At 42.2% G+C, this 27,890-nt stretch overlaps 1 protein-coding gene across 4 annotated transcripts in view; it reads right to left on the bottom strand.

Moving 5' to 3' along the window:
* Positions 1 to 27,890, bottom strand: part of LOC122564389 (dyslexia-associated protein KIAA0319-like) — a 111,921-nt gene that overhangs the window by 67,784 nt on the left and 16,247 nt on the right. For all 4 annotated transcript variants that reach the window (XM_043719176.2, XM_087978601.1, XM_043719175.2 and 1 more), the window contains exon 4: positions 24,598 to 24,790. In XM_043719176.2, coding sequence (XP_043575111.2) covers positions 24,598 to 24,790 — 193 coding nt within the window. The remainder of the gene's footprint in view (positions 1 to 24,597; positions 24,791 to 27,890) is intronic.

Below are 27,890 nucleotides of genomic sequence, written 5' to 3'. Positions count from 1 at the left end.
AGTACGTGAAGGGCATTGTCTGACATCAGCCAATTGGCTTATATATGGTAAGTTGGATACTTGGACCAATCAGGATGGAGGACAATAGAGCATGGGAGGGCAAAGGGTCCTGAAGTAAGGTGGAGGGGTTCATCGTCACCATCCCAGCTTCAGTGGGAGGACAGTGCATAACGATTTTTGGCAAGCTTGAGTTTGCTGGTAAAGTGGGGGATGAATAGTCAAATAAAGGAGTTGTGTAGGAAAATTGGAACCTGGTGGGGTTGATAGGGAGACCAAGGCAGAAAGGAACACAAATACTTGGGGGATCAACAGATTGAGAGGCTGCGATCCAATTTGTGAAGCAGTACCCGAGCTGCCTTTCCATCCTCACCAAATCATAAGTATGGTATCAAAATGAAGGATGGGACTTGGCAAGATGGTGGCGATTCTGTAGAACTGCTGTGGACAGCTCTGCCTAACAGCCAAGGCATACTGGTGCTTTTTGCCATTCCTGGCCAACTTATGTGGTGGAAATATTAGTTTAAAACCTTACAGAACATATATTTGTTAATATTTGTGAGTGGGAAGGATGCCAAAGGGAAAAAGAGCAAGCAAACAGCAGCAGGGAGGACACTCCCCTGCAGCACCTACAACACCAGAGACTGCAGCAGCAGCAGCAGCCTCTCCTGAACCCCCCGGGCACCTGACAGACTCACAGCAATTGGCTGAAGCGATGGAGAGACTTACCTTGAAAGTTGTGGCTGCGATTGAGGAAATCCGTGGGGAGATTCGTGCCCAGGTGCAACCTATTGCATCTATGCTGCAGAAGCATGAGCAGGAGGTCCAGGGCCTCGTGGAGAGGCTGGAGGAAGTGGAGGGTCGAACTAAGGCCTCAGAAGCTGCAATGGAGTCCTCATCCAGTCGGATCCAGGTGCTGGAGTGAGAGGTGCGGGCCTTGCGAAACCAAATCGACAACTTCGAAAATCGAGGTCGGAGCATAAATCTCCGAATTGTTCGGCTCCCTGAAGGTGAGGAAGGTGAGCAGCCAGTCAGCTTTTTTGAAAACTGGCTGCTGAAATTTTTGGGCCTTCACATCGAGTCCAGCAGGCTTCAGGTTGAAAGGGCTTATCGGGTTACAGTGCACAGGTCAGGGCCGGTGCAGCATCCCCACCCGGTTCTAGTGCACTTCCACTCATATAAGGACAAGCAAAAAGTCATAGAAGCTTCCAGATCCCTGGGAAAAGATCCGCAGGCGCTGCTGTACAAGGGGTCAAAAATCATGTTTTACCAGGATATTTCAGCAGCTGTAATCCGAAAAAGGTAGCACTTCGATAGTTAAAAAGAGGCTGAGGAACCTGGGCATCCAGTACTCCATGAGATACCCCGCAGTACTTCGTTTCAGCCATGAGGACTCAGTTTATACATTTGACTTGGCGGATAAGGCTAAAAACTTTGTGGACACTTTAAAATAGACAGATTGGCCTGAAGAATATGGTTAATGTTTGTTTTCTTTTCTATTTTTCCCTATGTTTTCCCTTCCTTTTTTTTGATTCCTTTCTTTCTCCCTAATAATATCCTTTTTGGAAAGGGGGGGGAAAGACTTTGGAATAAGTTGTTCCTTTTTTTAAATAACTGGATTTTCGAATGGGAAATTTTGTGGATGTTCTTTGTTGTCTCTCTCTTTTTTTGTTTGTTCTGTTTCTCTTTTAGTCACAAGTAGGGATGGGTGGAATGCTCATCCTGACTTTATATTTTAAGGATCATCTCCTTGTTTTTTTCTGGCCTAACGCTGGCGCACAGTCCAGTTTTGAAGGAGCTGTGAAGGAGGGGATGGGTAGGGTGAGTGCCCCCTATGGGCAAGGAGAAGAGTCTTCCATTCAAGGTTCTATAGTTGGTTTTCTTTGTAATGTTTTGATAGTAATAGTTGTTTATAGTTATGATAGAGTAGTTTTTGTATATATATAGTTTATCGATTCTGAGTCTTTATCTACTTATGCTCAGCGCTTTGTAAGCAGGGTTCTCCCTCCAAGGAGTTCAAGGGTGTCTGAAAGGGGATATGGCTAAATGTCTTATTAAATGGTGCACCTGGAACATTAAGGGAAGTCATTCACCTATTAAAAGGAAAAAAGTGCTTCCTAGCCTTAAGAGGGAAAGGGTTGATATTGCTTTGTTGCAGGAAACCCATCTTGATGATGGGGAACACCTGAAATTACAACAGGGGGGTTATGACCGGGTATTCTTTTCATCCTTTACTACTAAAAGTAGGGGAGCGGCGGTACTTATCCAGAAAAATCTTCCGTTCGCATTATTAGAGCAGGTGAACGACGAGCAGGGACGGTTTGTGATACTTAAAGCCTTGACACATGGGGAGGAATATGGCATTTTAAATGTCTACTGTCCTCCGGCACACCCCCTCAAATTTTTGATTAGTGCTTTCTCTAAGTTGAGTGTTTTTAGAACACGGCACATTATTATGGGGGGCATTTTAATTGTCTTTTGGATCCGACAGTGGACAGGATGCCTTGTGGGCCCCCAACTATTTTTTCGCAGGCCAAGCAGGTGGTTGACTTATGCGAGGAGTTGGGGCTGTGTGGATATTTGGAGATGTCTTCACCCTACCGGCAGGGACTTCACCTTTTTTTCACACCCACATAAATGTCACACAAGGATTGACCTCTTTCTGGCTCCCTCGGCCCTTCTGGATTCGATTATGGATTGTAAAATCTCTGATCACGCGGCAGTATATTTGGAGGTTAAGACTAAGAGTGAAGGGCTAGGTTTGCAGCACTGCCATTTGGACCCTTTTCTCCTTAAGGATTCCAAATTTGTGGAATACTTTTTGAAGGAGTTTCAGGAATTCTTAACTATCAACTCAGGCAAGGTTAGTAGTCCGTCCATGCTATGGGAGACTGCTAAGGCCTTTGCTAGGGGATTAGCTATTTCCTATTCGGCTAGCCAGAAATGACAGAAGGAGGAACAGCAGCATTTACTTGAGATGCAGTTGAAAGCCGCGGAGGCAGCACATTTTGCGCAGCCTTCGGTGACTAAGCTACAGTGGATCACAGCCCTTCGGGCTGCCTTGAATTCAATACTGACACAAAACACAAAGAACGAACTTGCTTTTGCTAGACAGAGGCTGTTGGAATATGGGGATAGGATTAGAGTGGTGCTGGAAAAGCACAGCAGTTCAGGCAGCATCGGAGGAGCAGGAAAATCAACGTTTCGGGCAAAAGCCCTTCATCAGGTGGTGGAGGTTTTATATCGCCACCCTCTGGCTGCGGTCATCACCAATAGGGTGAAGTCTGGGAATTTTATGATTGGTAGGGGTACTCAGCAAGGCTGCCCCCTCTCAATGTTGTTGTTTACATTGGTGATAGAGCCGCTGGCAGAGGCTATTTGTCAGAACATCTACATAACCGCTCCAGAAGTGGGATCGAGGGCACACAAGATTACATTGTACGCGGATGATGTCCTTCTGTTTTTATCGAACCCGATCACGTCCGTAAACCCATTTGATACAACGTATCAATTCATTTGGGGCTATTTCAGGATAAAAGATTAACTTTGCAAAATCAGAGGCCATGCCTTTGGGGAACCTTAAGGATGTGCCAGAAGTTGAAAGTGGCTCTAAGTTCCCTTTTAAGTGGTCACAGGCAGGGTTCTGGTACCTAGGCATTTTTATTACCCCCAAGTTTGATCTGTTATTTCGGACTAACTTTGCTCACTTGCTCGACAATATTAGGCGAGATCTCCAGAGATGGAGGCTCTTCCAATTTCATGGCTGGGCCGAATATCTCTCATTAAGATGAATGTTCTTCCTCGTTTGCTTAATCCTATGCATATGCTCCCTATAATGTTTCCCAGGTCAACACTGCGGAAGCGTATGGGGGGGTTTGGTTCCTTTGTCTGGCATCGTGGGCGGCCCCTCATCAAACTTACTAAATTGCAGTTGCTCAAGGAGGGGGGGGTGGAGGGGGGGGGGGGGGGGGGGAGTTGATTTCCCAGACATCAGAAGGTATCAATTGAGTTCCCTGTTGTCCTTTGTCTGTGATTGGGTAGGTAATGATCCAAACTCAATACTGAAGCTGGATATTGAGGACTCCCAAGCAAAGTGCCCTCTTATTAACCTATTGTTCATGGATAAGATGAGGACAGTTATGGGCCACTGCCAGAACCCCATTTTCATTAGTACAGTCAAGGCATGGAGGGCGATACGTCAGAGTGAGGGTTGTTTGTCCAAGACTTCACCACTTACACCTATAATTAGCAGGCCAGGGTTCCGACCAGGGATGATGGACTCAGGATTCAAACAATAGGCAGCGAGAGGAGTTTCTAGTTTGGGAGACTTGTTTGAGGGGGAGGTTATGATGTCTTTTGAGCAACTGAGCCGCAAATATGGGTTGCCCAGCAGAGATCTTTTCCGTTTTTTTTCAGGTTAGGGATTTCAACCAGAAGAAGACTATGCTACTCACTAAGCCCTATAAGCCTGATACAGAGAGGATGTTACTATGTTTCACAAGCACCCTTACGGTTAGTGGCCTCTATCGCGTGCTGGGTGGCAGGGCCTGACAGGATATTAACTGGTTATGTGAGGCCTGGGAGCAAGAGCTAGGAGCGGAGATCTCTTCTGAAACATGGGAGAACATATGGGAGAATAGTCGAAAGATCTCAATCTGTAATAGGACATGCACTACACAGTTAAATGTTCTGCACAAGGCTCATTTTGCACCATACCATCTGGTGAAGTTTAAAAAAGGGGCATCTTTAATGTGCCCCAAATGTAAAATAAGTGTAGGTACTCTTATGCATTGCTTCTGCACATACCACAGGCTCAGTGTTTATTGGAGCCCCGTGGCGGGAGAGATAGGAGGGTATTGAGGACTGAAGTCAAAGTAGACCTGATATCTCACCTTGGGTCTACTGAATTTACCATCTTTAGAAGAGCATGGAAAGAAACTATTTAATAATCTAGCATACTGTGCACGGAAGAATATTCTAATGAACTGGGTGTCTGAGAACCTGCCGGGTTTGCTGGGATGGCAGAAATTAATTATGGAGCACATTTCCTTGGACTTTTTTGCAAACATGGTGCACCATACAACAGCACATTTTTATAAGACATGGCAACCCTACTTGAGTTATTTGGATATAGATTTATCAGTTATCCTAACTAGGGCATTTGTTTAGCGAGGATGATTAGATTTGTCAAGACCAGAGCCCTGGAGGGGGTCTCCCGAGTTAATACTTGTATATATACAATGCTCCCATTCCTTTGTTTGGGAGGCTTGCGCCGAGCATAGCTGTTCTGTATTTTGTGGGGTTTTTTTGCTTTTCTTTCTTTTTTTGGTGTTTCTTTGCACAGTGTTAGGGTTTGCTTTGTATTATAGAGTAGGTTAGTAGTTAGTAGTTGTATTGTAATTTGTTTTTTTTCTTTTTATTATACTGATGTTTGTGATTGATTGTTTTTATCAATAATTTTATATGATTGTAAAATTAAAAAAATTTGCTAATAAATGTATTAACAAAAAAAAAACAAATGAAGGATGGTCATCATTACACCTACAGTGAGCAAATTGTTTTCTTTTCCTTTGGAGGAGCAGGCACTGCCTGCGTGTGATGTGAGCTCTTCAAGGGGAAACAGCATTAAAGAGATGCTCACACAACACAAATTAAAGACTTGTGTTATCACTGTAAAGGATCAGGCCAGACCTCCTCAAAACATTTCAAGAAAGTAGCCCAGACCCTAACATTTCTCGCTGTTTTAAGCAGGTGTAATGTTGACATTCCAGCAGTGATGCAGCTCACCCAATCACTTAGCTTTAATCAAAACAGATTTTATTTGCAAGGTTACCAAATGAAACACAAACAAGAGAGAACTGAAAATAGAATAACTTAACTACTTAAAATCCCAATCAACTCTATTGCAACTTAATGATGTTATTCCAAATGCCTGCAACAGTCCCCATAAACACCTCTTGACAAATAAGGTAAAATCAAACACAGGGTCTTATAGGAGAGATGCCAGAGAGATACAGCATGGAACACCTTCTTCTATGGAGCTATTTCTTTGACTAGCAGCCTCAAAAAACTGATCAGCAGCTCTAAACAGCTAGACTGCTAAAACCAAAACAAACCAGAGAAGATCTGAGCTAGGAGAACTGGCCACTCCCCTTTTATTGTACAAGTGGGTTTTGTTTACTTGAAAGCCTTCTGCCTGAGGCAGAATCTGTTAGCTATAATCAAACTGGCCCTAAAACCCATCTAAACCAGACACATCGGAATTTCTGCATTTACGACCCCTCTGTGAAAAAACCTAAGGATAGAATAACCTTGTTAAAGGAGCAGCATCGTCACATCTCCCTCTTTAAAAAGATGAAGCATCAATATCCAAAGATGGTTTCATTTAAAACCCCTTAATCTTACACTGTTAGAACACAGCAACACCCATATACATTATATTGACTATAAACATGCACTACTACATTCTGTTTCAGTCCGTTTATTCCTGCCACTGAACACCTCAGTTTCTCATTCAAATCTCGACAATGCATCAGCAATCAGATTTTCTTGTCCTGCCACATGCTCAATTTTCAAACTGAATGGCCTAAACGTCTGGAATTTTTGTCCTTAAATTTCTCCACAAGCTTCAATGGATTGTGATCAGTATATATGATTGTGTCAGATACATTACTGGTAACACAAACATTGAAATGTTGTAACATCATCGCAAAGCCCAAAGTCTCCTTCTCAACTGTCAAATATTTCTGCTGATGACTGTTCAATTTTCTGGAGAAATACCCAGTAGGTCTTTCTATCTTCTTATTGTCTTCCTGCAGGAGCACATCACTGACACCCACATCACTCAGATTAGTAGCCACCTTGAATGGCTTTGCATAATTAGGTGTGGCTAACACTGGAGCAGCGGTTAACAGCTTTCAGGCTGTCAAAAATCTTCTGACAGTTCGCTGTAAAAGGAACAACATTGTCATATCACATAATTCTGTATGTGAACTTCATGCATTGATCAGGTGTGTTAAATAAAGAAATATTTTTGGGCACATTGTTCAACATTACAAGTTATCCTACAAGTGGCTGTGAAGCATAAGTAATGTTAAGTGAACTGGAAAGGTTCACCTTAGTTGCAAAAGTCACAATCATCTTCTGAAGTTCCACAAGATGCAGGAGGTGCTCACTTCACACCTTGAACTAAAATATCCAGACATTATATGCAAAGCTGCTTTTACTGGGTAATGTGGAAGTTGGAGGTGGAGGGAGAGGTTCTCATTATTGCTGCTACACATACACAGTCTCCCACTGTATCTACAACAAATTGTTTAAGCAACATACATTAGAACCAGGTCAACAATGTGTAAGGTCCAGGTAGAGGCATTCCATAGTCCTCCTTGTCAAAGGCCTTCATGTCTCACTGTTTTGAAAACACTGTCAAAATGTTGTGTGTGTGCGTGTGTGTCATGATGGCTGAATGATCACATTACTGTGGACCTGCTTTGTTTCCGATATTGCCTCCAAAGGGCCAGTGGAATTGTCCCCAATAGGTCAGGTGCAAGAGCTGTGGTTGACTCTGCAGCCTTTGCACGGAGGACAGCTCCACTGATGAATGAGATACATAGGACCAGCATCAACCTGCAGAGGATGTGGAGCTGCCACCTAATGTGAGGTTTACAGCCAAAGGTGCTTTAAAGATAGGGAGAAAGTGCATTAGATCCACAATGGCATGCAGACTGGAGAGAGGCGGTGGTGCTAACCTCTGTTTAAAAGTGATAGTCAGAAAGTTAGGTCATGCTATCCCACATGTCTGCAATGCAACATCTTCTTCTACTGGGGCCAAATGAGGGCTATAAGCTGGCGCCTTCACATCAGGCTCCCGTGCAGTTCATGTTTGGGGATTTGATGCAGTACCTTGCAGGCAGAGCAAACAACTGGAGGATGAAGCAAGACAATGTGATGGTGGATGAGGATTTGGCAGAGCCACAGCATCATAACAAGTATGACAATGAGCATGTTCTTCCAACAGAACAACACCTTCAGCATCCTACAGGTCAGCAGCATCAGTCATGGTGAGCCTCATTTAATGGAATTGACTGGAACACTTGCATTAACTACAAGTATTTTGATTCTGCAGAGACCAGCAACCCCTGCAAATGCAGCCTAATACTTTGATCATCTTATGCAACTTGTACTATTAATACAAGTTAATTTTACAAAATGATGGAAGGCTACAAAATATCCAATGCTCCCTCATTAAATCATGACAAATTTTCATTCTAGTATGGGTGCTGTGGAAAAGGATGCTATCGGTCTGACAGTATTAGAACATTATGTGATGCTAAGGATGGCTCACCTCTCTACCCTCATTTTTATAGTTGCAGATAAAACGATATTCAGTCACACAGCTCATGATGAGGAGTGAACGTTTATTTACAGATGCAATAACTTATTTACAAAGTTGCACCCATTTGCCTCAGCTTTTGTTGTACCTTTCTCTCCAACTATGTCTTGGCCTTTGGATGGATGGGCTCGGAGGCATTTGTGGCTAGAGGACACAGACATGCTGAGTGTGTCCTACCCAGAGGCAAATTCATCCACCTCAGCTTGAAGGGCTGGAGGTTACAGCCTGTGTGAAGGTGGAGGGGCTGTCCTGAGAGAGAACTTCTGTAAGGCCTCTATATGCTTCCTCCTCAGACTGGGTGCCTACTCACACCTCCTTGTGAGGATTAGACACATGGAGTGAATCAAGGTCCTTCATCTCCCTAGTGCTGAGCACCAGTGGCTAGAGTAATAGTGCAGGTCTATGAACATATCTGACAAACACTGAGCATGGGATCTGGATCTCTACAGCAAGCACCAATTTGTTCACAAAGGCAGCCTTGCGTACACATACCAGAGGCAGCACAATACAGACTGAATTGATGGATTCTTCCAACCTTTGATTTAGTTTCTCTAAGTGAACCTGCCTGCTTCTCCTGTGTCTGTGAGTGTACTTGAATCCAGTCACCAATTACCAACACCATGGAGTCCCCTCCTGCCTGAGGCTCACTGGTCTCTAGCTGTCTTGGGTATTTTTCCCTGGCCTGCCACGGGAACAAGGTAATGAGTTGCTCACTGGAATGTACACAGACTCCAACTTAGCTAAAATACCCCCTGAAGCATCAGTGTCAGAGCTGGTGGAGTGTGTAGGAGGCAGCCTCACCAGAAAGCTGAAGCATCTGCTTCAGAGGTGGTGGAAGAGGTGATGATGCCCTGAGAGGTCTCTTCTTGGCAGAGACTATGTGGATGTAGCCTGCAGAAGGCAACAGAGGGACTCAGTAGCAAACTAGGGCAGATATTTGGGCATGTTGAGAATACATTCCCAGTGCTGATAAAGGGACTGCAGCACAGCACTCGACAATGAATCTTATTTGTTTGTTAGGACATGGAGGTCTCAACATCACCACAAATAGTCCTCTCCCTCTAAGGCAAGGGAGCTCTTCCTGTAGGGGGTGAGGTGAAGAATGTCAGGTACCCCATTACCTATCTAGGTTCTGTCTACCCTCAGTGAGCTGTTTGCTCCTGGAGTGAAACAAAGGTTTATTGAATCTTGGTTTAACATTTCACCAGAAAGATGGAGACCATCGCTAGTTCCTTGAAATCTGATTAAATTATATAGCATACTAAAAGTTTTGCTGCATATTTTAAACCAACAATTCATTTAGTAAATGAAATTATTTTGTTCTGTTAAAATAATGTATTTTGAAAGCAAAAAATTGTTTTCAGTTAAGTCTGCCAAGAATGCTTGGAGATGGTTACCATCTGATTATGGTTCTAAACCTAAGGAAATTATAACATAGGGTTTGCAACCACACAACAGCTTGAACGGTTCAATCTCTCTGCAATGTCGTCATGGCAACAATACGCTGCTGTCAGAAAGTGCGTAGAGACTTGTTCTCAATTGGCAGAATTGGATATGCCAACTAAATTCTAGACTGAAACGATACTAAAAAAACTGCGCTAATCAATGTCAGGAGATTCATCATCATGGGATGTTTCTCAAGTTTTGATTTGGGGTGGAGAAATTATTACCCTCTCCTATTCCCCAGCCCAACCCACCACTTCCCTGTTTTGCAACACTGGACATGCACTGGTGTTGCACACAGTGCCATTTTTCTTTCCTGATAGCCTCTGAATATTAATTGGTACCAACTCTTGTTTTGATGTGGGGAAGCCTGATGATATTTGTGACATGTTGCAATTCAAAGGAGGTCTCCACCATTTGAAGACTGGACATCCTTTGCACAGGGAAAGTGATGAAAATGCTGGCCCTGCAAACATAGTGGGGGCTAACATTCAACTAATGACTGAAATAGCAATGGATGAAATATCAAAAGGGGCAGGTAGGGAAGGTACCCTAGCTGTCCGTTGATATCCTGATCAGGATTCACAATTTTCAATCCACCTTCAAATATGCAAATTAGGGTTACTCAATGGCAGGTCTATGAAGAAACAGGAGTGAGACTAACTGCATAGCTCTTACAATGAGGCACAATGGGTCAAATTACCTCCATTGTGCAGGATAATTCTGCATAGAACCCTAATTGCAATTTTCAGATAGAAACTACCACTGTGCAAAGCAATTTGCTTCTTTGTATCAGATGCTGAGTGCTCTTAAAGAACCATTACAGGGATAGCTTGGTCAATACTTCTCTTAATTTACTCAGGGCATCACTGGCTGGGACAGTATTTATTCATCAACCTTACTGGTACTTGAGAAGGTGAAGATGAGCTGCCTCTAAATCTTCTGAGTCCATTTAGTGTTGGTGCACCCACAGTGCTATAAGCAAGGGAGTTCTAGGAGTTTGACCCAGCAATATTTTTCTAAGTCGGGATGTGGAGTGGCTTGGAGAAGAACTTGTTCTTGATGGTATCCCCATATATCTGCTGCCCTTGTGCTTCTAGATGGTAGTGGTCATAGACTTGGAAGGTGCTGTTGAAGGAACCTTAATGAATTTCTATGTTGCACATTAAAGTTAGTACACACTGCTGCTATTACTCCAGAGGTGAAGGAAGTGAATGTTTCTGGAGATGGTGCCAATCAAGTGGGCTGCTTTGTCCTGGATGGTCTCAAGTTTTGTTGGAGCTACACTCATCCAAACAAATGGGGAGTATTCCATCTCACTTCCAACTTGCACCTGGTAATTAGTGGACAGACTTTAAGGAATTAGTAAGGGAGTTACTCATCACAAGAATCCAAGCCTCTGACCTATTCTCGGAGCCACAGTATTAGAGTGGCTACTCTAGTTCAATTTCTGGTCAATAGTAACCTCCAGGATGTTCAGAACAGGGTGATTCAGTGATAGTGCTGTCAGAGTCAGAGTCACTTAGCACAGAAATAGACCCTTCAGTCCAACTTGTCGATGCTGACCAATTTTCCCAAATTAAACCAGCCACTCTTGCCTGCATTTGGCCCATATCCCTCTAAACCTGTCCAAATGTCTTTTAAATGTTGTAACTGTATCTTCATCCACCACTTCTGCTGGAAATTCGTTCACATACGAACCATCTTCTGTGGGGAAAATGTTGCCCTTCAGGTCCCTTTTACATCTTTCTCCTCTCACCTTAAAAATATGTCTTCTAGTCTGGAACTGCCCTACCCTAGCTCATTGAATGTCAAGGGACAATGTTAAATTTCTCTTTTGTTAGAAGTGGTAATTGCCTGGCACTAGTGTCATACAAACGTTACTTGACACTTCTCATCCCAAGACTGAATATTGTCCAGGTCTTGATGAATTTGGATATATGATGCTTCAGTATCTGAGGAATTGAGAATTATGTACTTTCTGCAGTCATCAGCAAACATCCCCACTTCTGACCTTATGATGAAGGGAAAACCATTGGTGAAACACTGAAGATGATTGGGCTGAGGACACTATCCTGAGGAACTTCTGCAGAAAGGACCTGAAGCTGAGATGAGTTACGTCCAACAACCACAACCATTTTCCTTTGTGTCAAGTATGACTCCAACCGGCAAAGAGACTTCCCCTGATTTCCGATAACTCTCACTTTGCTAGGCCTCCTTCGTGCCCTCAGTCAAATGCTGCCTCGATGTCAAGGACAGTCTTTTCACCATCCTCTGGAGTTCAGCTCTTTTGTCCATGTCTGGATAAAGGCTGCACTGAAGTCAGAATCTAAGTGGCCCTTGGAGGAAGGTACAGTTACAACATTTGAAAGACATTTGGATAGGTACATGATTGGGAAAGGTTTAGAGGGATATGAGCCAAAAGCAGGCAAGTGAGATGAGTTTTGTTTGGGAAACCTGGTCAATATAATAACTTTATGATCCTCTAATTCAAACCTGAGCGCCAGTGAATGGCTTACTGCGAACTAGTTGTTGCTTGATGGCATTATCGGTGACCTCTTCCAACATTTTACTGATAACCCACAGTAGACTGATCGGGTGACAATTAGCCAGGTTGGATTTGTCCTGCTTTGTGTACACAGGACATACCTGGCCAATGTTCCATGTTGTCAAGTAGATGTCAGTGCTGTAGCTCGACTTGAACAGCTTTTTAACCTTCTAAATGCTCAAAAACATCAGTAATTCCGCGACTCCTTTATACTGTTCTTTTTGAAATCGAGTGCTTCATAAAGTAACATTTACAGTCATAATCATACAGAATGGAAACAGACCCTTCGGTCCAACTAGTCTGTGCCAACCACGTTCCCAAACTAAACCAATCCCACCTGCCTGCACCTGACCCATATCCCTCCAAACCTTTCTTATTCATGAACTTATCCAAATGGCTTTTAAATGTTGTAATCCACAATTTTCTCTGGCAATTCATTCCACACATGAACCTCTCTCTGTGTAAAAAAAAGTTGACCCCATGTCCTATTTAAATCTTTTTCGTCTCACCTTAAAAATATGCCCCCTAGTTTTGAACTCCCCCACTCTAGGGAAAAGACAGTTGCCATTTACCTTATCAATGCCCCTCATGATCTTATAAATTTCAATAAGGTCACCCTTCAACATCCTACGCTCCAGTGAGTGAAGTCCCAGTCTATTATTGTATTTCAAACCCGCCATTCCTGGAAATATCTTGCTAAACCATTTTTGAAGCCTCTCCAGTTTAATAATATCCTTCCTATAACAGAGCAACCAAAACTCTCTCAGTACTCCAGAAAAGGCCATACCAATGTCCTGTATAACTCAGCATGATGCAGCAACTCCAATACTAAAAGATCTGAGCAATGAAGGCAAGCAGCAAAATGCCTTAACCACCTCAGATGGCAGTCAGTACTGAGAGAGAGTGGAAAAATTAACTATTTCATTACCTTAGAAGACTTTTATTATTGGTAACAGTGAATAACTTCATCAGTTAATGATGTAATTGTACTGCATTAAGAGTCTTATTATGAAGATTATGACCTGCAGCAAAAATCTCCATTGTCCACTGCAGTGAAAACGATCCAGTTGGTGGATAATAGAGTTTTGGTTTTATGCAACAAGAACAGCATGTATAGCATTTCTATAGCACCTTTAACATAGTGAAGATAACTAAAGCAATCTAAACAAAATTTGACATTGAGCCATAGATATCTACACAGATGGCCAATAACTTGCTCAAAGAGAGAGGCTCCAAGGAACATTTTAAAGAAGCAGAGATAGAAAATCAGGGAGGAATTTCCAGAGATTAGAGACTAGGCATCTGAAAGCATAACTGCCAGTGGTGAAGCAATTAACACAAGAGAGACCAGAATTGGAGATGTGCAGACATACTGGATTGTGTTAAGATTCGAGCAGGTCACAGAGCTCAGCGAAGAGGAAGAGTACATTCATTGTTCAATAAAAGCCAAATCCAGGGAAGGTGACAAGTCCAATTTTTGCACCACAGCAATTCTGGCAGATAATAGAAGTTTAGGGGACTAAGGTTGAAGCTGAAACTTTATTGCTGGAACAGCACAGCAGGTCAGGCAGCATCTAGGGAACAGAAGATTCGACGTTTCGGGCACATGCCCTTCTTCCTGAAGAAGGGCATGTGCCCGAAACGTCGAATCTTCTGTTCCCTAGATGCTGCCTGACCTGCTGTGCTGTTCCAGCAATAAAGTTTCAGCTTTGATCTCCAGCGTCTGCAGACCTCACTTTCTCCCCGACTAAGGTTGAAACATTACATCTTCTTTCCAGTGGGGATTGTCTCAATTTGATAATAAATTCAAGATGTTGAAAGATTATCAGGATTAATCTTGATGTAGGAATATAGAGCGGAGGTTAAAAACAGATCAGCCATGATTGTGTTGAATGGCAGGGCAGGCTCCAACGGCGTGAACCTTGACTTTTGTTCACACGTTCGTTAATCCATGATTTTGTTTATCGAGAAACCTGGTTGATAGAACATTATGTTGTACAGTCCAATGGATCTAGAAGTCCCAACAATTTAAAGGTAGTGCCAATTTTTATCTTTGCAGTCACTTTAGTCGACAACATAATGCTCTAATAGATGGGGCTGGATTATATTCTTTCCTGCGAGTGAAAGCTGTGTGATGCAACTTTGTCAGGGTGAACAGAACCACAGGGATCAAATGTTCATCCATAATAAACCTTATGATTACAAAACCATAACACTGGCAGTAATTTATTATCTTGTTTGCTCTGTTAAAAACAAACATTAATGGAAAACTAATGTTTTCTGTGAAACAATCAGCCAATAATTAATTATTCTGTGGCCTTTGCTGTGAATGACTATCATTGAACACATTTGCCTTAAATAGCTGTCCTCAGAAATGCCACACTGCTGCTCGATACCAAAATTATTAATCATTATTTTGATTTTCACCCACTTGCTTCCTACTGCACTTCAGTCCACAATTTGACTCATTTAGCCAGTATTCCTTCACATCACGGAAGGTTTTACACCATTAAACAAATCTCTTGGTTTTTGAAACTCTAATTGGATGAGTTGGAAGAAGAATCCAGTCACAGAGGAGAAGAGCTGAGTTCATTAAGATCCACAGCACCTGGGCTATCCTCACCTTCCTGCCACGGCTTCACACTTGCCCAAGCACTTGTCAAAACAATCAACATCTGGAGAAAGTAGTCAATCAGAAGGATTTCCACTGTGTGAGCATGGGGGTTTCACAGCAGTGGAATCAATATCTTGACAAGAATATTTGCAAAGGTCACCTGTGATTTTTAATTGTCTTGTGGGATGTGAGCTTCGCTGGCTAGCCAGCATTTACTGCCCATGGTTCACCACTGGCAGTTATGCTTTCAGATGCATAGACTCTAATCGCTGGAAATTGCTCCCTGATTTTGTACCTCCCCTTCTTTAAAATGCTCCTTTGAGCAAGTGTTTGGTCACCTGTATAGACATCTATGGCTCAGTGTCAAATTCTGTTTCGATTGCTTCAGATATCTTAAAATGTTAAAGATGCTATACAAATGTAAGCTACATGCTGTACTTGTTGCATAAAACCAAAAGCTTTAACTCTCAGTTATTCACTAACTGGATCCTCTTCACCACAGTGGACAAAGGAGATTTTTGCCACAGATCATATTTATCATCATTGTGCGATCACGAGTCATAATCTTCATAATAAGAGTCAAAATGCAGCACAATTACACCATTAACTGAAGAAGCTATTCATTGTTATCAATAATAAAAGTCTCCTAAGACAATGAAACAGTTAATTTTTCCACTCTCTCAGTACCTACTGCCATCTTCAATAAAAAGGTGGACAATTTTGTCAATTTGTTTCAAAACCATTAAATGATAAAGACCCAAACAAAGTAAATATATTAGCATTTGCTATTACAATCAGTGTGTTTATCTGTTCCTTGTATTGCTTATGGGTCGTTCTCTAAAATAGGAAGAGCACATAACAAGGTCTATAAAATGTCTTTTGTACCACTTTGAACAGCTGTCTTACATGAATCAATTGTGTCTATAACCGTGCTGTTACACACCAGTGCTATTGCTGCGAGGTTTCAGTCCCATTTTCTGGGGGCTGGATTCTCTGATTCAAGACTTTCCAGGTTATTTATCATATCAATAATCTCATTGTCTTTCATTAACTACAAATTGAAGGAACATACTGTCTACTTTCAATGCCATTTCTCCTGTTACAATAATGTAAACAAACTGAATACATATGCTACATAACAGATTGTAATCTGGTGGTCATAAAATGAGGGAAATTTGGAGGTGGTCTATGAGATCATAGACCATAAGCTTTAGGGCAGAATTAGGCCTTTTGGCCCATTGAGTCTGCTCTGCCATTCAATCATAGTTGATACGTTTCTGAACCCCATTCTCCTGCCTTTTGCCATAACCTTTGATCCCCATACTTATTAAGAACCTAGCTATCTCTGTCTTAAATACATTCAATGATTTGGCTACCACAGCCTACTGTGGCAATGAGTTTCACAGATTCACCACCCTCTGGCTGAAGAAATTCCTCCTCTCCTCAATTCGGAAGAGTCGTCCCTTCACTCTGAACCCTTATGCCCTAGTCTCTCCTACTAGCGGAAACATCTTCTCCATATCCACTCTATTCAGGACTCTCAGTATTCTGTAAGTTTCAATGAGATTCCCCCCTCATACTTCTATCGAGTACAAACCCAGAGTCTTCAATGGCTCCCCGCATGAGAAGCCCTTCATCCCCATGATCACTTTTGTAAACATACTCTGGAACCCCTCCAAGGCTTCCTTTGATACTGTTGCCAAAACCGCTCACACTATTCCAAGTGCAGTTTAACCAGAGCCATTTACAGCCTGAGCAATACATCCCTGCTCTTAAATTCTAGCTCCCTCAAAAAGAATGGGAACATTACACTTGCCTTCCTAACTGCCAATTTAACTTGCATGTTAACCTGAACTAGGACTCCCATGTTCCTTTGTGCTTCAGATTTTCAAAGTCATTCCCAATTAGAAAATAATCTACGCCTCTATTTTTCCTACCAAAGTGAATCCCTCACACTTTCCACATTGTATTCCATTGCCGCTTCTTTGCCCTTTCTCCTCGCCAATCCAAATCCGTCTGCAACCTCCCCACCTCCTCAACACTACCGGTCTGTCCACCTATCTTTGTGTCATCTGCAAACTGAGCAACAATGCCCTCAGTTCCTTCGCCCAGATCATTAATTATTATGTGAATAATTGTGATCCCAGTATTAACTCCTGTGTAACTCCACTAGTCAGTGTAGGGACAAGTCTCGGGAACTTTGTTGCATTATAGGAACAAGGGAGCAGGACTAGGCCATTCCGCCTCTTAAGAATATTTGGCCATTCAATTAGATCAAAGCTGATCTGCAACTTAACTCCAGTTGCCCACCTTTGATTTGCATCCTTTGATATTCTCACCCAATAAAAATCTATCAATCTCCACCTTGACAGTTTCGGAGTTCCAAATGTCTCTAACCTTTTGTGTGAAGAAATGCTGCCTGATTTCATTGCTAAATGGTCAGGCTCTAACTTTAAGGTTGTATTCCCTTGTTTCTGAATTTTCCCACTTGAGGAAAAAAGAAGTCTTTGCCCTATCAAATGCTTTTACCATTTTAAACATCTTGCTTTGTTCATCCCGAAATCATCTACACTTAAGGGAATATTAGCAATGTTTATGAAACCTGGTCTCATAATTTACACATTTAAACCCCAATATCATTTTGGTGAATCTGGAGTGCAACCTCTCCAAGGCCATTCTGTCATTCCTGATATCTGTCCTGAATGAAAAGGAGCTGAATGGACAAAAGAGCTGAATTCCAGAGGTGAGGAGAGAGTGACAGCCCTTGACATAAAGGCTGTATTTGACTGTGTGTAGCACCAAGGAGCACTAGCAAAACCAGAATTAATGGGTATTGGGGGAAAACGCTCTGTATTGGAGTCATGCCTGGCACATAGGAGGTGTGTTGTGATTGCTGGAGGTCAGTCACCTCAGCTCCAGGACATCTCTGCAGGACTCTACCTCAGGATAGTTTCCTCGGCCCAACCACCTTCAGCAGCTTTATCAATAACTTTCCCTCCATTATAACTTCAGAAATAGGGATGTTTACTGATGGTTGCACAATGTTCAGCACCATTCATGTTTCCTCAGATACCGAAACAGTCCATATTCAAACACAATAAGATGTGGACAATTTTCAGGCTTAAGCTGAAAAGTGGCAAATGACATTCACACTACACAAATGCCAGGAAAGATCTCCTCCCATAAGAGACAATCTGCCCACCACCTCTTGCCATTCAATGGTGTTACCATCACTAAATCCCCCACTATCAATATACTTGAGGTTACCATTGATCAGAAATTGAACTGGACTCGCAACATAAACAGTGTTTACAATAGCAGGTCAGAGTCTAAGAATACTGTGGCAAATAACTCACCTCTTGACTCCCCAAAACCTGTTAGCCATCATTTAGACCTAAGTCAGGAATACTCCCACTTGCCTGAATGAGTGCAGCTCCCAAAACACTCAAGAAACTTGACACCGTCCAGACAAATGATTGGCACCACATCCACAAGCATGCATTCCTCCACCACTGATGCTCAATGGCATCAATTTGTAACATCTACAAGATGTCTACAATAAACTCACCAACGATCCTTGGACAGCACCTTCCAAACCCAAAACTACTTCCATTTAGAAGGACAATGGCCTTAACACATAATTCACCGGCTTTCAAATCTTCCCATCCGCCACCTCATCCCAGGGCCAGCCCTCCTGCTCCACTCCATCCCCTTTACCTGATCTAACCTGTCCATCTTCCTTCCCATCCATCTGCTCCATCCTTCCCACTGACCAATCATAACCACCTTCTACCTGCATTCCATCTGTCGCTTTCACACCTACCTTTACCCCAGCCCCACCACACCCACAATTTATTTGATTGCTCCCTTCACCCCTACCACCACCCCCCCATTCCCCCCCCCCCCCCCACAAGTCCTGATATAAAGTTCCAACCTAAACATCGATTCTCCTGCTCCTCTGATGCCACTTGACCTGCTGAACTTTTTCCAGCTCCACATTTTATCGACCCTGACTTTCCAGCATCTGCAGTTCTCACTATCTCCAAGTTTCCCTCTAAGCCACTCAATATCCTGACTTGGAAATATATCACCGTTTCTTCACAGTTGCTGGGTCAAAATCTGGGAATTCCCTCCCTAAAGGCATTGTGGGTAAACCTATAGCATGTGGACTAGAACAGCTCAAGACGACAGCTCATCATCACTTTCTCATAGGCAACTACGAATGGGCAGCCAGTTATGCCCACATTCCAAAAATGAATAAAACAAAAAAAACATTAATGTCCCATTGTCAAGATATTTAAGTGGGCCAGCCATAAGTACTATGACTACAAGGTTGGGTTAGCAGTTGAGCATTCTGTGGTGACTAACCCAGCCATTCCATCATTTACAAGACAGAAGACACGAGTGTGATCGAATACTCCTCAGTTATCTGGACGAGTGCAGTTTCAACGCTTGAGCAGCATGAATGCCCCAAGATAAAGCAACCCATTTGATCAACACCCAACCACCATCTTAAGCATTCACTTTCTCCATAACGAATACCACAGCTCAAGTGTACCATCGACAAGATGCAGCGCTGACTTTTCTTTGAAAGCACCCACGAGAGTTGGAATGCACATTCAGGAATTAGAAAGATAAATGGCACGTTGGCCTTTATTGGAAGTGGATTAGAATACAAGAATAAGGAAGTCTTGCTTCTACAATCATACAAGGTTTTAGTGAGACCACACCTGGAGTGCTGTGTGCAGTTTGATTCTCCATATTTAAAGAAGGATTCAGTGCATTGGAAGCAGCACAGCTGAAGGTCCACTAGATTGGTCCCTGGGATACGAAGAAGTTCCTATAGTGAAAAGCTGACTAAATTAGCCAATATCCTCTTGAGTTTAGAAACATGACAAGTGATCTCATTATAGATTCTGAACAGGGTTGAGAGGATAGATACACTGGTTGTTTCCACCTTTGGGAATCTAGAACACAAGGACACAATCTCAGGATAAAGGATCCATCATTCAAGATTGAGATAAGGAAAAATTCCTTCACTCAGAGGATTGTGATTTTTTGTAATTCTCTACACAAAGGGGTGTGGATTTTCCATCGTTGACTATATTTAAGGCTAGATTTGTGTTTTCTCAGGGAATCATGAAGTGATTATGAAAGTGGAGTCGATGACCCCCCCATCCCAAGGTCAGCATTAATCATGCTGAATGGCAGAGAGGGTCAATGGCCTATTCCTGCTCCTACTTCATGTTTTTGTGTTCAGTGATCTCTAGCACCTAGAAGAGCAAGCAGGTGCCCCTCTATTCCACTCCATTTCAGACACTACCCAAACTTGGAAATATATCTCCATTCCTTCATCACTGCAGGTTTGAAAATTTTCAAACTCTCCACACCTGCCAGCACAAAGGGTACGTGTATTACAGCAGTTCAAGACGGCAGCTCATCATAACCTTCTCAAGATTGCTGGCAGACAATAAATGTTGGCCTTGCCAGCAATGTTAAAGTGCAAAGAATGAAGAATTGTCCATGCTTCAAACACATTCAAGTCCTAACACTCTATTGGGAAATCCTGAAGTTGCAAAGGGTATTATTCAAACACAAGCTTTTTTTAAAAAAGTCAGTACAATTATCTTTGAAAATGTCAAGAGTTAGCAAAACTGCTTTGAACGCAGAAGTTGGCAGCCTCAATTTATCACTACGACAATCACCTAGGCAACATTAATGTTTAAAATCAAGGATGTCTTAGTGTGCAGAGGACAAGGAAAAGTGAAGTGTAAAGGTAATGCTTATCTCAACCAAAACACTATCAGACATTTGACTGACTGAATTTGAAGTTGACTTCCTGTGTGGGACCAATTATGTACCTTTCTCACCAATGAGATTTTTTACTGCAAAAGAAACATGAGAATGATGAAGAAACAGAATGAATGAAAGTTGGCAATTTAGAAATATATCAGTTACAAGGACAGAAATGAAAAGAGGAAAAGAAAGACTTAATTGAGAGGGGGAGGATATTAGCTAAAAGGAAAACAATTAAAAATTGATTTTACTTTAAATAGCCAACAATAATCTACCATTCACAAGAGACCAAACATATTACATTGTTCTCTTTCTTGGTCAATATTGATTGGCAATACATTAAAAGCACACTTGTGCTCTTAATCACTAATTGCCTATTAAATAAATCACAGACTGTTAATGTGAAAATCTAGAATGTGTGCAAAGATAACAGGAGAGCTAAATTACTCCAATTGTGCAAAGGAAACAGCAGAGCAACATAAAACAGCCAATAATTCTGGGTATTCGCAACTAATAGTACATCCCTTTATTCCCCAAATATCTTGGCTGATTCGCACATTAATAACAACCTGTATCCACAAAACACTATTACTTTTCAAGTAAAGTTCAGCCTAAAGACTCAGCACATTCTAATTCATTAGTTCCCAGCTCTTTATTCATTGCCGAGTGTTTCCTTCCTTCTTTCAAGTTTCGAGGATATTAACAACCCATATTCTGATCATTAATTCCTGACCTAAACCTTTCAAGCTACACCATTAAAAAAAAAGCTAAGTAGAGATGGTTGTTGTGTTTTCCTTCTTTACAACACTTTGTGTAGTATATAGAACTTCATAAATATCAGTATGACTCAGTGTTATGTTCATCTCTGGCTCAGAGGATCATTGGTTCATCCTGACTACAGAGACATCAGTTCATAATCTGGCAGGTCAGCTGGCAACCAGACAACACACACAGCTTTAAATATATTCCCCAAAAGAATCAGAGGAAGGTGGAGGATTTTTCTTTGAGTAAATACAGTGGAATTCTAGATATTCTAGAAAAATGTTTCAAAGAGCTGATGTGAACAGATTAATGGTAACTTTTAAAAGAAAAATTGGGGAAATAAGGGTTTGGAGTACTATGGACAAAAAAGGCACTTGGCTAATTGAAGAGCACAGCACTCTGAAGTGTCAGCACAGCCACAACCTTGGCTAGCACTTTGGTGACATATTAAGGGAATACTGCATTGTCGCAGGTGCCACCGTTCCAACGATATGTTAAGTCCAAAGCCTATGTTAGGATTAGAATTGGTCTTCATCATCACACGTACTCAATGCACACAGCGAAAAGTTTATACATCACCATTTACAGTACCATCTAAGTACAGTTTCCTTAGTTACAAAATCTCAGCAAATACAGAAATAAGAAGTCCAGCATTGTGTAAATAAAAGTTCAGAACCATGGACTTCCAACCCAGACCACGCTGGCACCTAGCCTCCTGTCCACACCGGGCCCTGGCCCCAGACCACCCTCAGGTTTCACCCTGAGGATCATGAAGCTAGGAGATCACTTCCGAACGCTATGCCAGGTCGAGGACACCATGCTGGGTCAGGAGGATGCCACACCGGGAGGCGCTATGCCAGGCTGTGAGATCACCAGGCTACACGGGAAGCACTATGCCAGGTTGGAAGGTCACCACACCACACCGGGAGGCTACTGTACCAGGCTGGAAGGTCACCATGCCACACTATGCCAGCTGGGGGGTCATCTCATCACACCAGAAGGCTGCTGCACCAAGCTGGGAGGTCACCACGCCAAACTAGGAGGCACTATTCCAGGCTGGGAAGTCACCACGCCACACCGGGAGGCTGCTGAACCAAGCTGGGAGGTCACCATGCCACACCGTGAGAAGCTATGCCAGGCTGGGAGGTCACCATGCCACACCGGGAGGCTGCTTCACCAGGCTGGGAGGCCACCACGCCACACCGGGAGGCACTGTGCGAGGCTGAGAGGTCACCACGCCATACCTGGAGGCTACTGCACCAGGCTGGGAGGTTCTACTTGTTTAGGTGGATGCAATAGATTCCATGGCAGTGTTCAAACAACAGGGGCAGAGTCCCAATGTCCTAACCAATACACTTGAGTTGACTCTTCAAAATACAATGTGCAATGAATTTAGAAGCAGTGTAAGCTGAGGCTTTACATTATGCAGCATGCATGTTAAATAACATGTATTAGCAGCAAGGAGACTGAGATCTGTGATAACTACATTAGAAAGAAACTTATTCTTTTGGGGATGGGGTATACATTATTATCAGTGAACTAATCAGAAATGGCATTATAGGCACTATGAAACAGAATGAAAAACCAACATTAGCCAATCATAACATTCACTCATAGGAGTTTGGGCAGGTAGACAGGACAAACAAGCATCAAATTATTATAGCTGTCTTTTATTTGTTGTACCTCCATTGCACTTTAGAAATTTCACTTCATTCTGTCAAGAATAGAAGAACAGAGTAAGGGAGTCAACCATCTCCGGTCAGATCCTGATCATTTGGTCTTTACCTAGGCCAGGAGTTGAGAATTTACAACTGCTGTCAAATCTAAATAAAACTTCCTCAACGAACAGACTTTATTTGACTTCAAAATATGAAAAAAACTCAGCTAATTTTCCCCAAAGTGTTCTTGAGGGATGGACCAATTAGACAGAGGTCCACCTGAACAACAAAATATAGTGATCGTTCTAGATCCTGAACAATTGTGAGCTTCACTAATAATCACCAGCTAGTACAAAGAACTATATCTGGATCGAGCCATTCTAAATGGGGTCAGGAGAAAGGTGGGAGGTAGAGGGAGGCAGGGAACGAGCAAATGGAAACATTAGGTGGAGGACAGAAGTGATTACACAGCAAAACTGACAATGCCACAAGGTAAAAGAGGTTGCTTCTGTCAACTATTGTCTCCTTCAATTCAGATTTTTCATGTTCAAGGTTTTTCTTTTTACCAGAATCAATTTCAAACTTCAGACAACATTCAAAAACTATATTAGCTTCACTTCCACGTGGAATGCCATTTATTCCCTTCAAACCAGTAGAGAAGGTTTAGAGGAGATTTAATTGAGGTGCTCAAAATTATGGAGTGTTTTAATAAGTAGAAAGGGAAAACTATTTTCTATTGACAGGAGGATCAGTAGCCAGACAGATTGAAGATAACTGGCAGAAGAACCAAAGTCAAAAAGTGTGATGCTGGAAAAGCACAGCCATTCAAGCAGCATCCGAGGGGCAGCAGAGTTGACGATTCGAGCACAAGCTCTTCATCAGGAATGTGGGCGGGCACAAGGGGGCTGAGAGATAAATGGGGGGGAGCTGGGATCAGGAGCAAGGTAGCTGGGAATATGATAGGTAAATGAAAGTGAGCGGTGACGGTCAGAGAGGAAGGTGGAACAGATAGGTGGGAAGGAAGATGGACAGGTAGGACATTTCAAGAGGGTGGTGCCAAGTTGGGATAAGGCGAGGGGAGGGGAGATGAGAAAACTGGTGAAATCGACATTGATTCCGTGTGGTTGGAGGGTCCCAAGGCGGAAGACGAGGCGGTCTTCCTCCAGGCGCGGGTGGCTAGAATTTGGCTGTGGAGATGGCCCAGGACTTGCATGTCCTTGGCGGACTGGGAGGGGGAGTTGAAGTGTGTGGCCACAGGGCGGTGGGGTTGTTTACTGCGTGTGTCCCAGAGATGATCTCTGAAATGTTCCACAAGTTGGCGTCCTGTCTCCCCAATTTAGAAGAAACCACATAGAGAGCAAGCTGAAATATAAAAGCAGCACAATACCTCGTTGCGTAGTGATTGTTAATGTCTCTGTGGCTGGAGGCTGTGAAGCGAGTGAACTCTCAACACTGGGAGTTATAATCTGGATGCCTTCTCTAGATTTCTGTTGGTATTCAGACGCAAAACTGCTTGTTTCTGGGTTCAGCGTTGTAGTCAATGTTTCAACATGTGATGAATTTGATGGAAATGCATCTTCCTGATAAAATCAAGGAAAAGCGCAATTACTTGCTCAGAAACACAGCATACTTCATATCATGCATTCTGAAAAAATAAAAGCAAAATGTCAAGAACAGCTTTTATAAAAGCAAAATGTCAAGAACAGCTTTTATAAATCAGTACTGACCAGGGGAAAATTTTTCCATTTTTCTCAAGGATTGATTTAACATGGTACGCTTGTTACACTGCATGTTAGCACTTCATAGAAAGAACATTTTTATGTAACATGTTCTTATTTTTATGAATGAATGCTATTCTGTTACTCCCCCAATCTCTGTGGCATTGACGAACAAGGTGTCCTGGAACAGAAATATCTGAAAATAAATGTGTGCACTGTTTTGCTACCCAAAATATCCTTTACCTAAAATGCTGCAGACTTTCTCTTGCTTTTAAATATTTCCAATCTGCCTCTCCCCAAAGCAGAGAAAAATTCCTTGCCATAGTCACAGATGGTATCCACTGTAACTGTCCTGCAGCATTCAATATTACTAACTACACCATCCTTTTCCAAACTATGGGCTGTCTTTCAGCTGGATGAGGCAACTCTATTTCTATCTGTCTGAGCCCAGTCACACATCAACAGTCATGTCATTCTTTTCCTGTCCCACAATATAAGCATTCAAATCCACATTCCCCACATCCACTTGAGAGCTATATGGTCTATTTGGCAACTTTGTCTGCAGTAATTGGTCAACTTACACATGAACTGATCATACCCCAGTACACTATTGATCAATTTGATCCCACATGATCAGATTGCTTTCTTCAGGTATCAGACATTGTGCATATCACAACCTCCTCTATTTCAAAATCTGGCAGATAGAAGCTAGTGTCTTTAACTCCTGCAACTGATTCCTATCCCCTTCTAGGTCACTAACTATGAATTTGCAATTTTTCCTATCTGACCTCACATCATTTGTAGCACCAAAAGCCCATACTTCCACCTGGATAATATGGCCTATTTCCATTCCCATGCTATTCACACACTGATAAGATTCATTGATTATTTTCCAGACTCAACTACTTTTAAGTTAAAAATCACACAACACCAGGTTATAGTCCAACAGGTTTAATTGGAAGCACACTAGCTTTCGGAGCGACGCTCCTTCACCAGGTGATTGTTGGATGAAGGAGCGTCGCTCCGAAGGCTAGTGTGCTTCCAATTAAACCTGTTGGACTATAACCTGGTGTTGCGTGATTTTTAACTTTGTACACCCCAGTCCAACACCGGCATCTCCAAATCATGACAACTACTTTTAAGCATTCCTCGCTGATCTCTTACCCGTCCCACCCCAATAATCTCATATCTGACCTAATTTAGACCATAAGACACAGACACAGGAGTAGGCTGTTCAGTCCCTCAGGTCTGCTCCATCATTCATTAGGATTATGGTTGATCCAACATTCCTCACATTCACTTCCCTGGCTTTTCTCCATAACCCTTAATTCCTTACTGATCAATTGGTTTTATCATCATACAAATCCTCAATGACAAATTCCAGCACCCCGTTTCCAAATGAATCAAATTCAAAATCCTTGTCTACCAACCCCACCACGGCATTTCCTCACCCCAAACCTCTCACCCTTGTCTATTTCCTCACGTATGAGCCCACTCTTGGGACAGGTTCTCTTTAAGTGGAGAACCACAAGCTAGGATTCTGATTCCTCAAGAGAGGAAGGAAAAAGCTTGCACTTGCCGATGCTCAGGAGCATGCACAACAACAGCATTATCTCTCAAATATATTTAAAGAAAGAATGAAAAATACCAGCCAAATACCTAATGAAAACATTTCAATGAAAGAATACGTTGGGTCGAAAAAATAAAGTGTAAAACAAAATAGAATTTTTGTTCTAAATTTTTTAAAATCAGCTTAATATTGCAAATGACTGTATGGATGTGCAGTCAAAAATAACTGGGGTGAGCATGTGCATTCGGCAATTATCCAATCATTAGTATCAGCAAAATTATTGATAAAAATTTAAAAAGCAATGAAGTCACAGTCACTTGAATTTTGTTCATAAGGGAGTCAAAATAAAAATCAACAAATGTTAGAAATAATATTGAGCAGAATTCTTTCTAGCTCTTAAAATTGTGTTTATGATAAGTTTTCTTTTTGTTAATACAAGTAGAAATGATGCAGTGGATGAATCCACATATAGCATGGTTTCATTTCAGATTGGGTGTAACAGTGTGCAACATCCTACCATTCTAAAACCAAAACGGCAATTTTAGAACATAGAACATAAAACGTAGAACAATACAGCGCAGAACAGGCCCTTCAGCCCTCAATGTTGCTCCGACCTGTGAACTATTCTCAGCCTGCTCCCCCGACACTATCCCATCATCATCCATGTGCTTATATAAGGATTGTTTAAATCTCCCTAATGTGGCTGAGTTGACTACATTAGCAGGTAATGCATTCCACGCCCTTACCACTCTCTGCATAAAGATCAACATTGGGAGAAATTGAAACCCCATTCATTAAAGTTATGGATATATTCTGTTGGTTACCCTTTTCTGAAGCTCAGGACTAATTTCATCCTTCTGTCAGCCTTGGCTCTGTGATATCATCTCACCTCCAAATCAGCAATTTTTGGATTCAAAACTCATTCTAAACCACAGGCTGGATACTTCAGGGATATTTAAGGGAAATAACGCTGTCTGATTAATATTTCTTCTGAAAGTTTGTCAAACTGAATTCCGCCTGTCTAAGCTGGACACGAAATGGCCCATTATTGTCATTATTTTGAAGAGCAGAAGTGTTCTCCCAGGTCCTGAGCTAAGATATCCCTCAAGTAGTGGTGAAATAGATGATCTGATGACTATTGTGCTGTTGTTGTGGCAAGGTGCTATATGCAAATTGTCCCATTTTCCAACATTACAACAACGACTACACTTATTATGTAGTTCATTGGCTATGAAGTACTTTGGGGAGAGTCCTCGGTTTCTGAAAGGATCTGTAAAGGTTAATCTTACTTCTTCCTGTGCAGCCAATTGATTGTACAGATGGCCTGCTTCTCAGTCACTGCCTTTTCCATCCTTGGGTCACTATCAGAAAGTGCAGCTACCAATGGAAGAC

Source organism: Chiloscyllium plagiosum, unplaced genomic scaffold, assembly GCF_037043375.1.
Source record: "Chiloscyllium plagiosum isolate Xiang-an unplaced genomic scaffold, Cpla_swu_hap1 HiC_scaffold_34, whole genome shotgun sequence".
In the NCBI taxonomy this organism is placed as follows: Eukaryota; Metazoa; Chordata; class Chondrichthyes; order Orectolobiformes; family Hemiscylliidae; genus Chiloscyllium; species Chiloscyllium plagiosum.
Note: the sequence above shows the minus strand (reverse complement) of the source record. Positions and strands in the feature narration are given on the sequence as shown.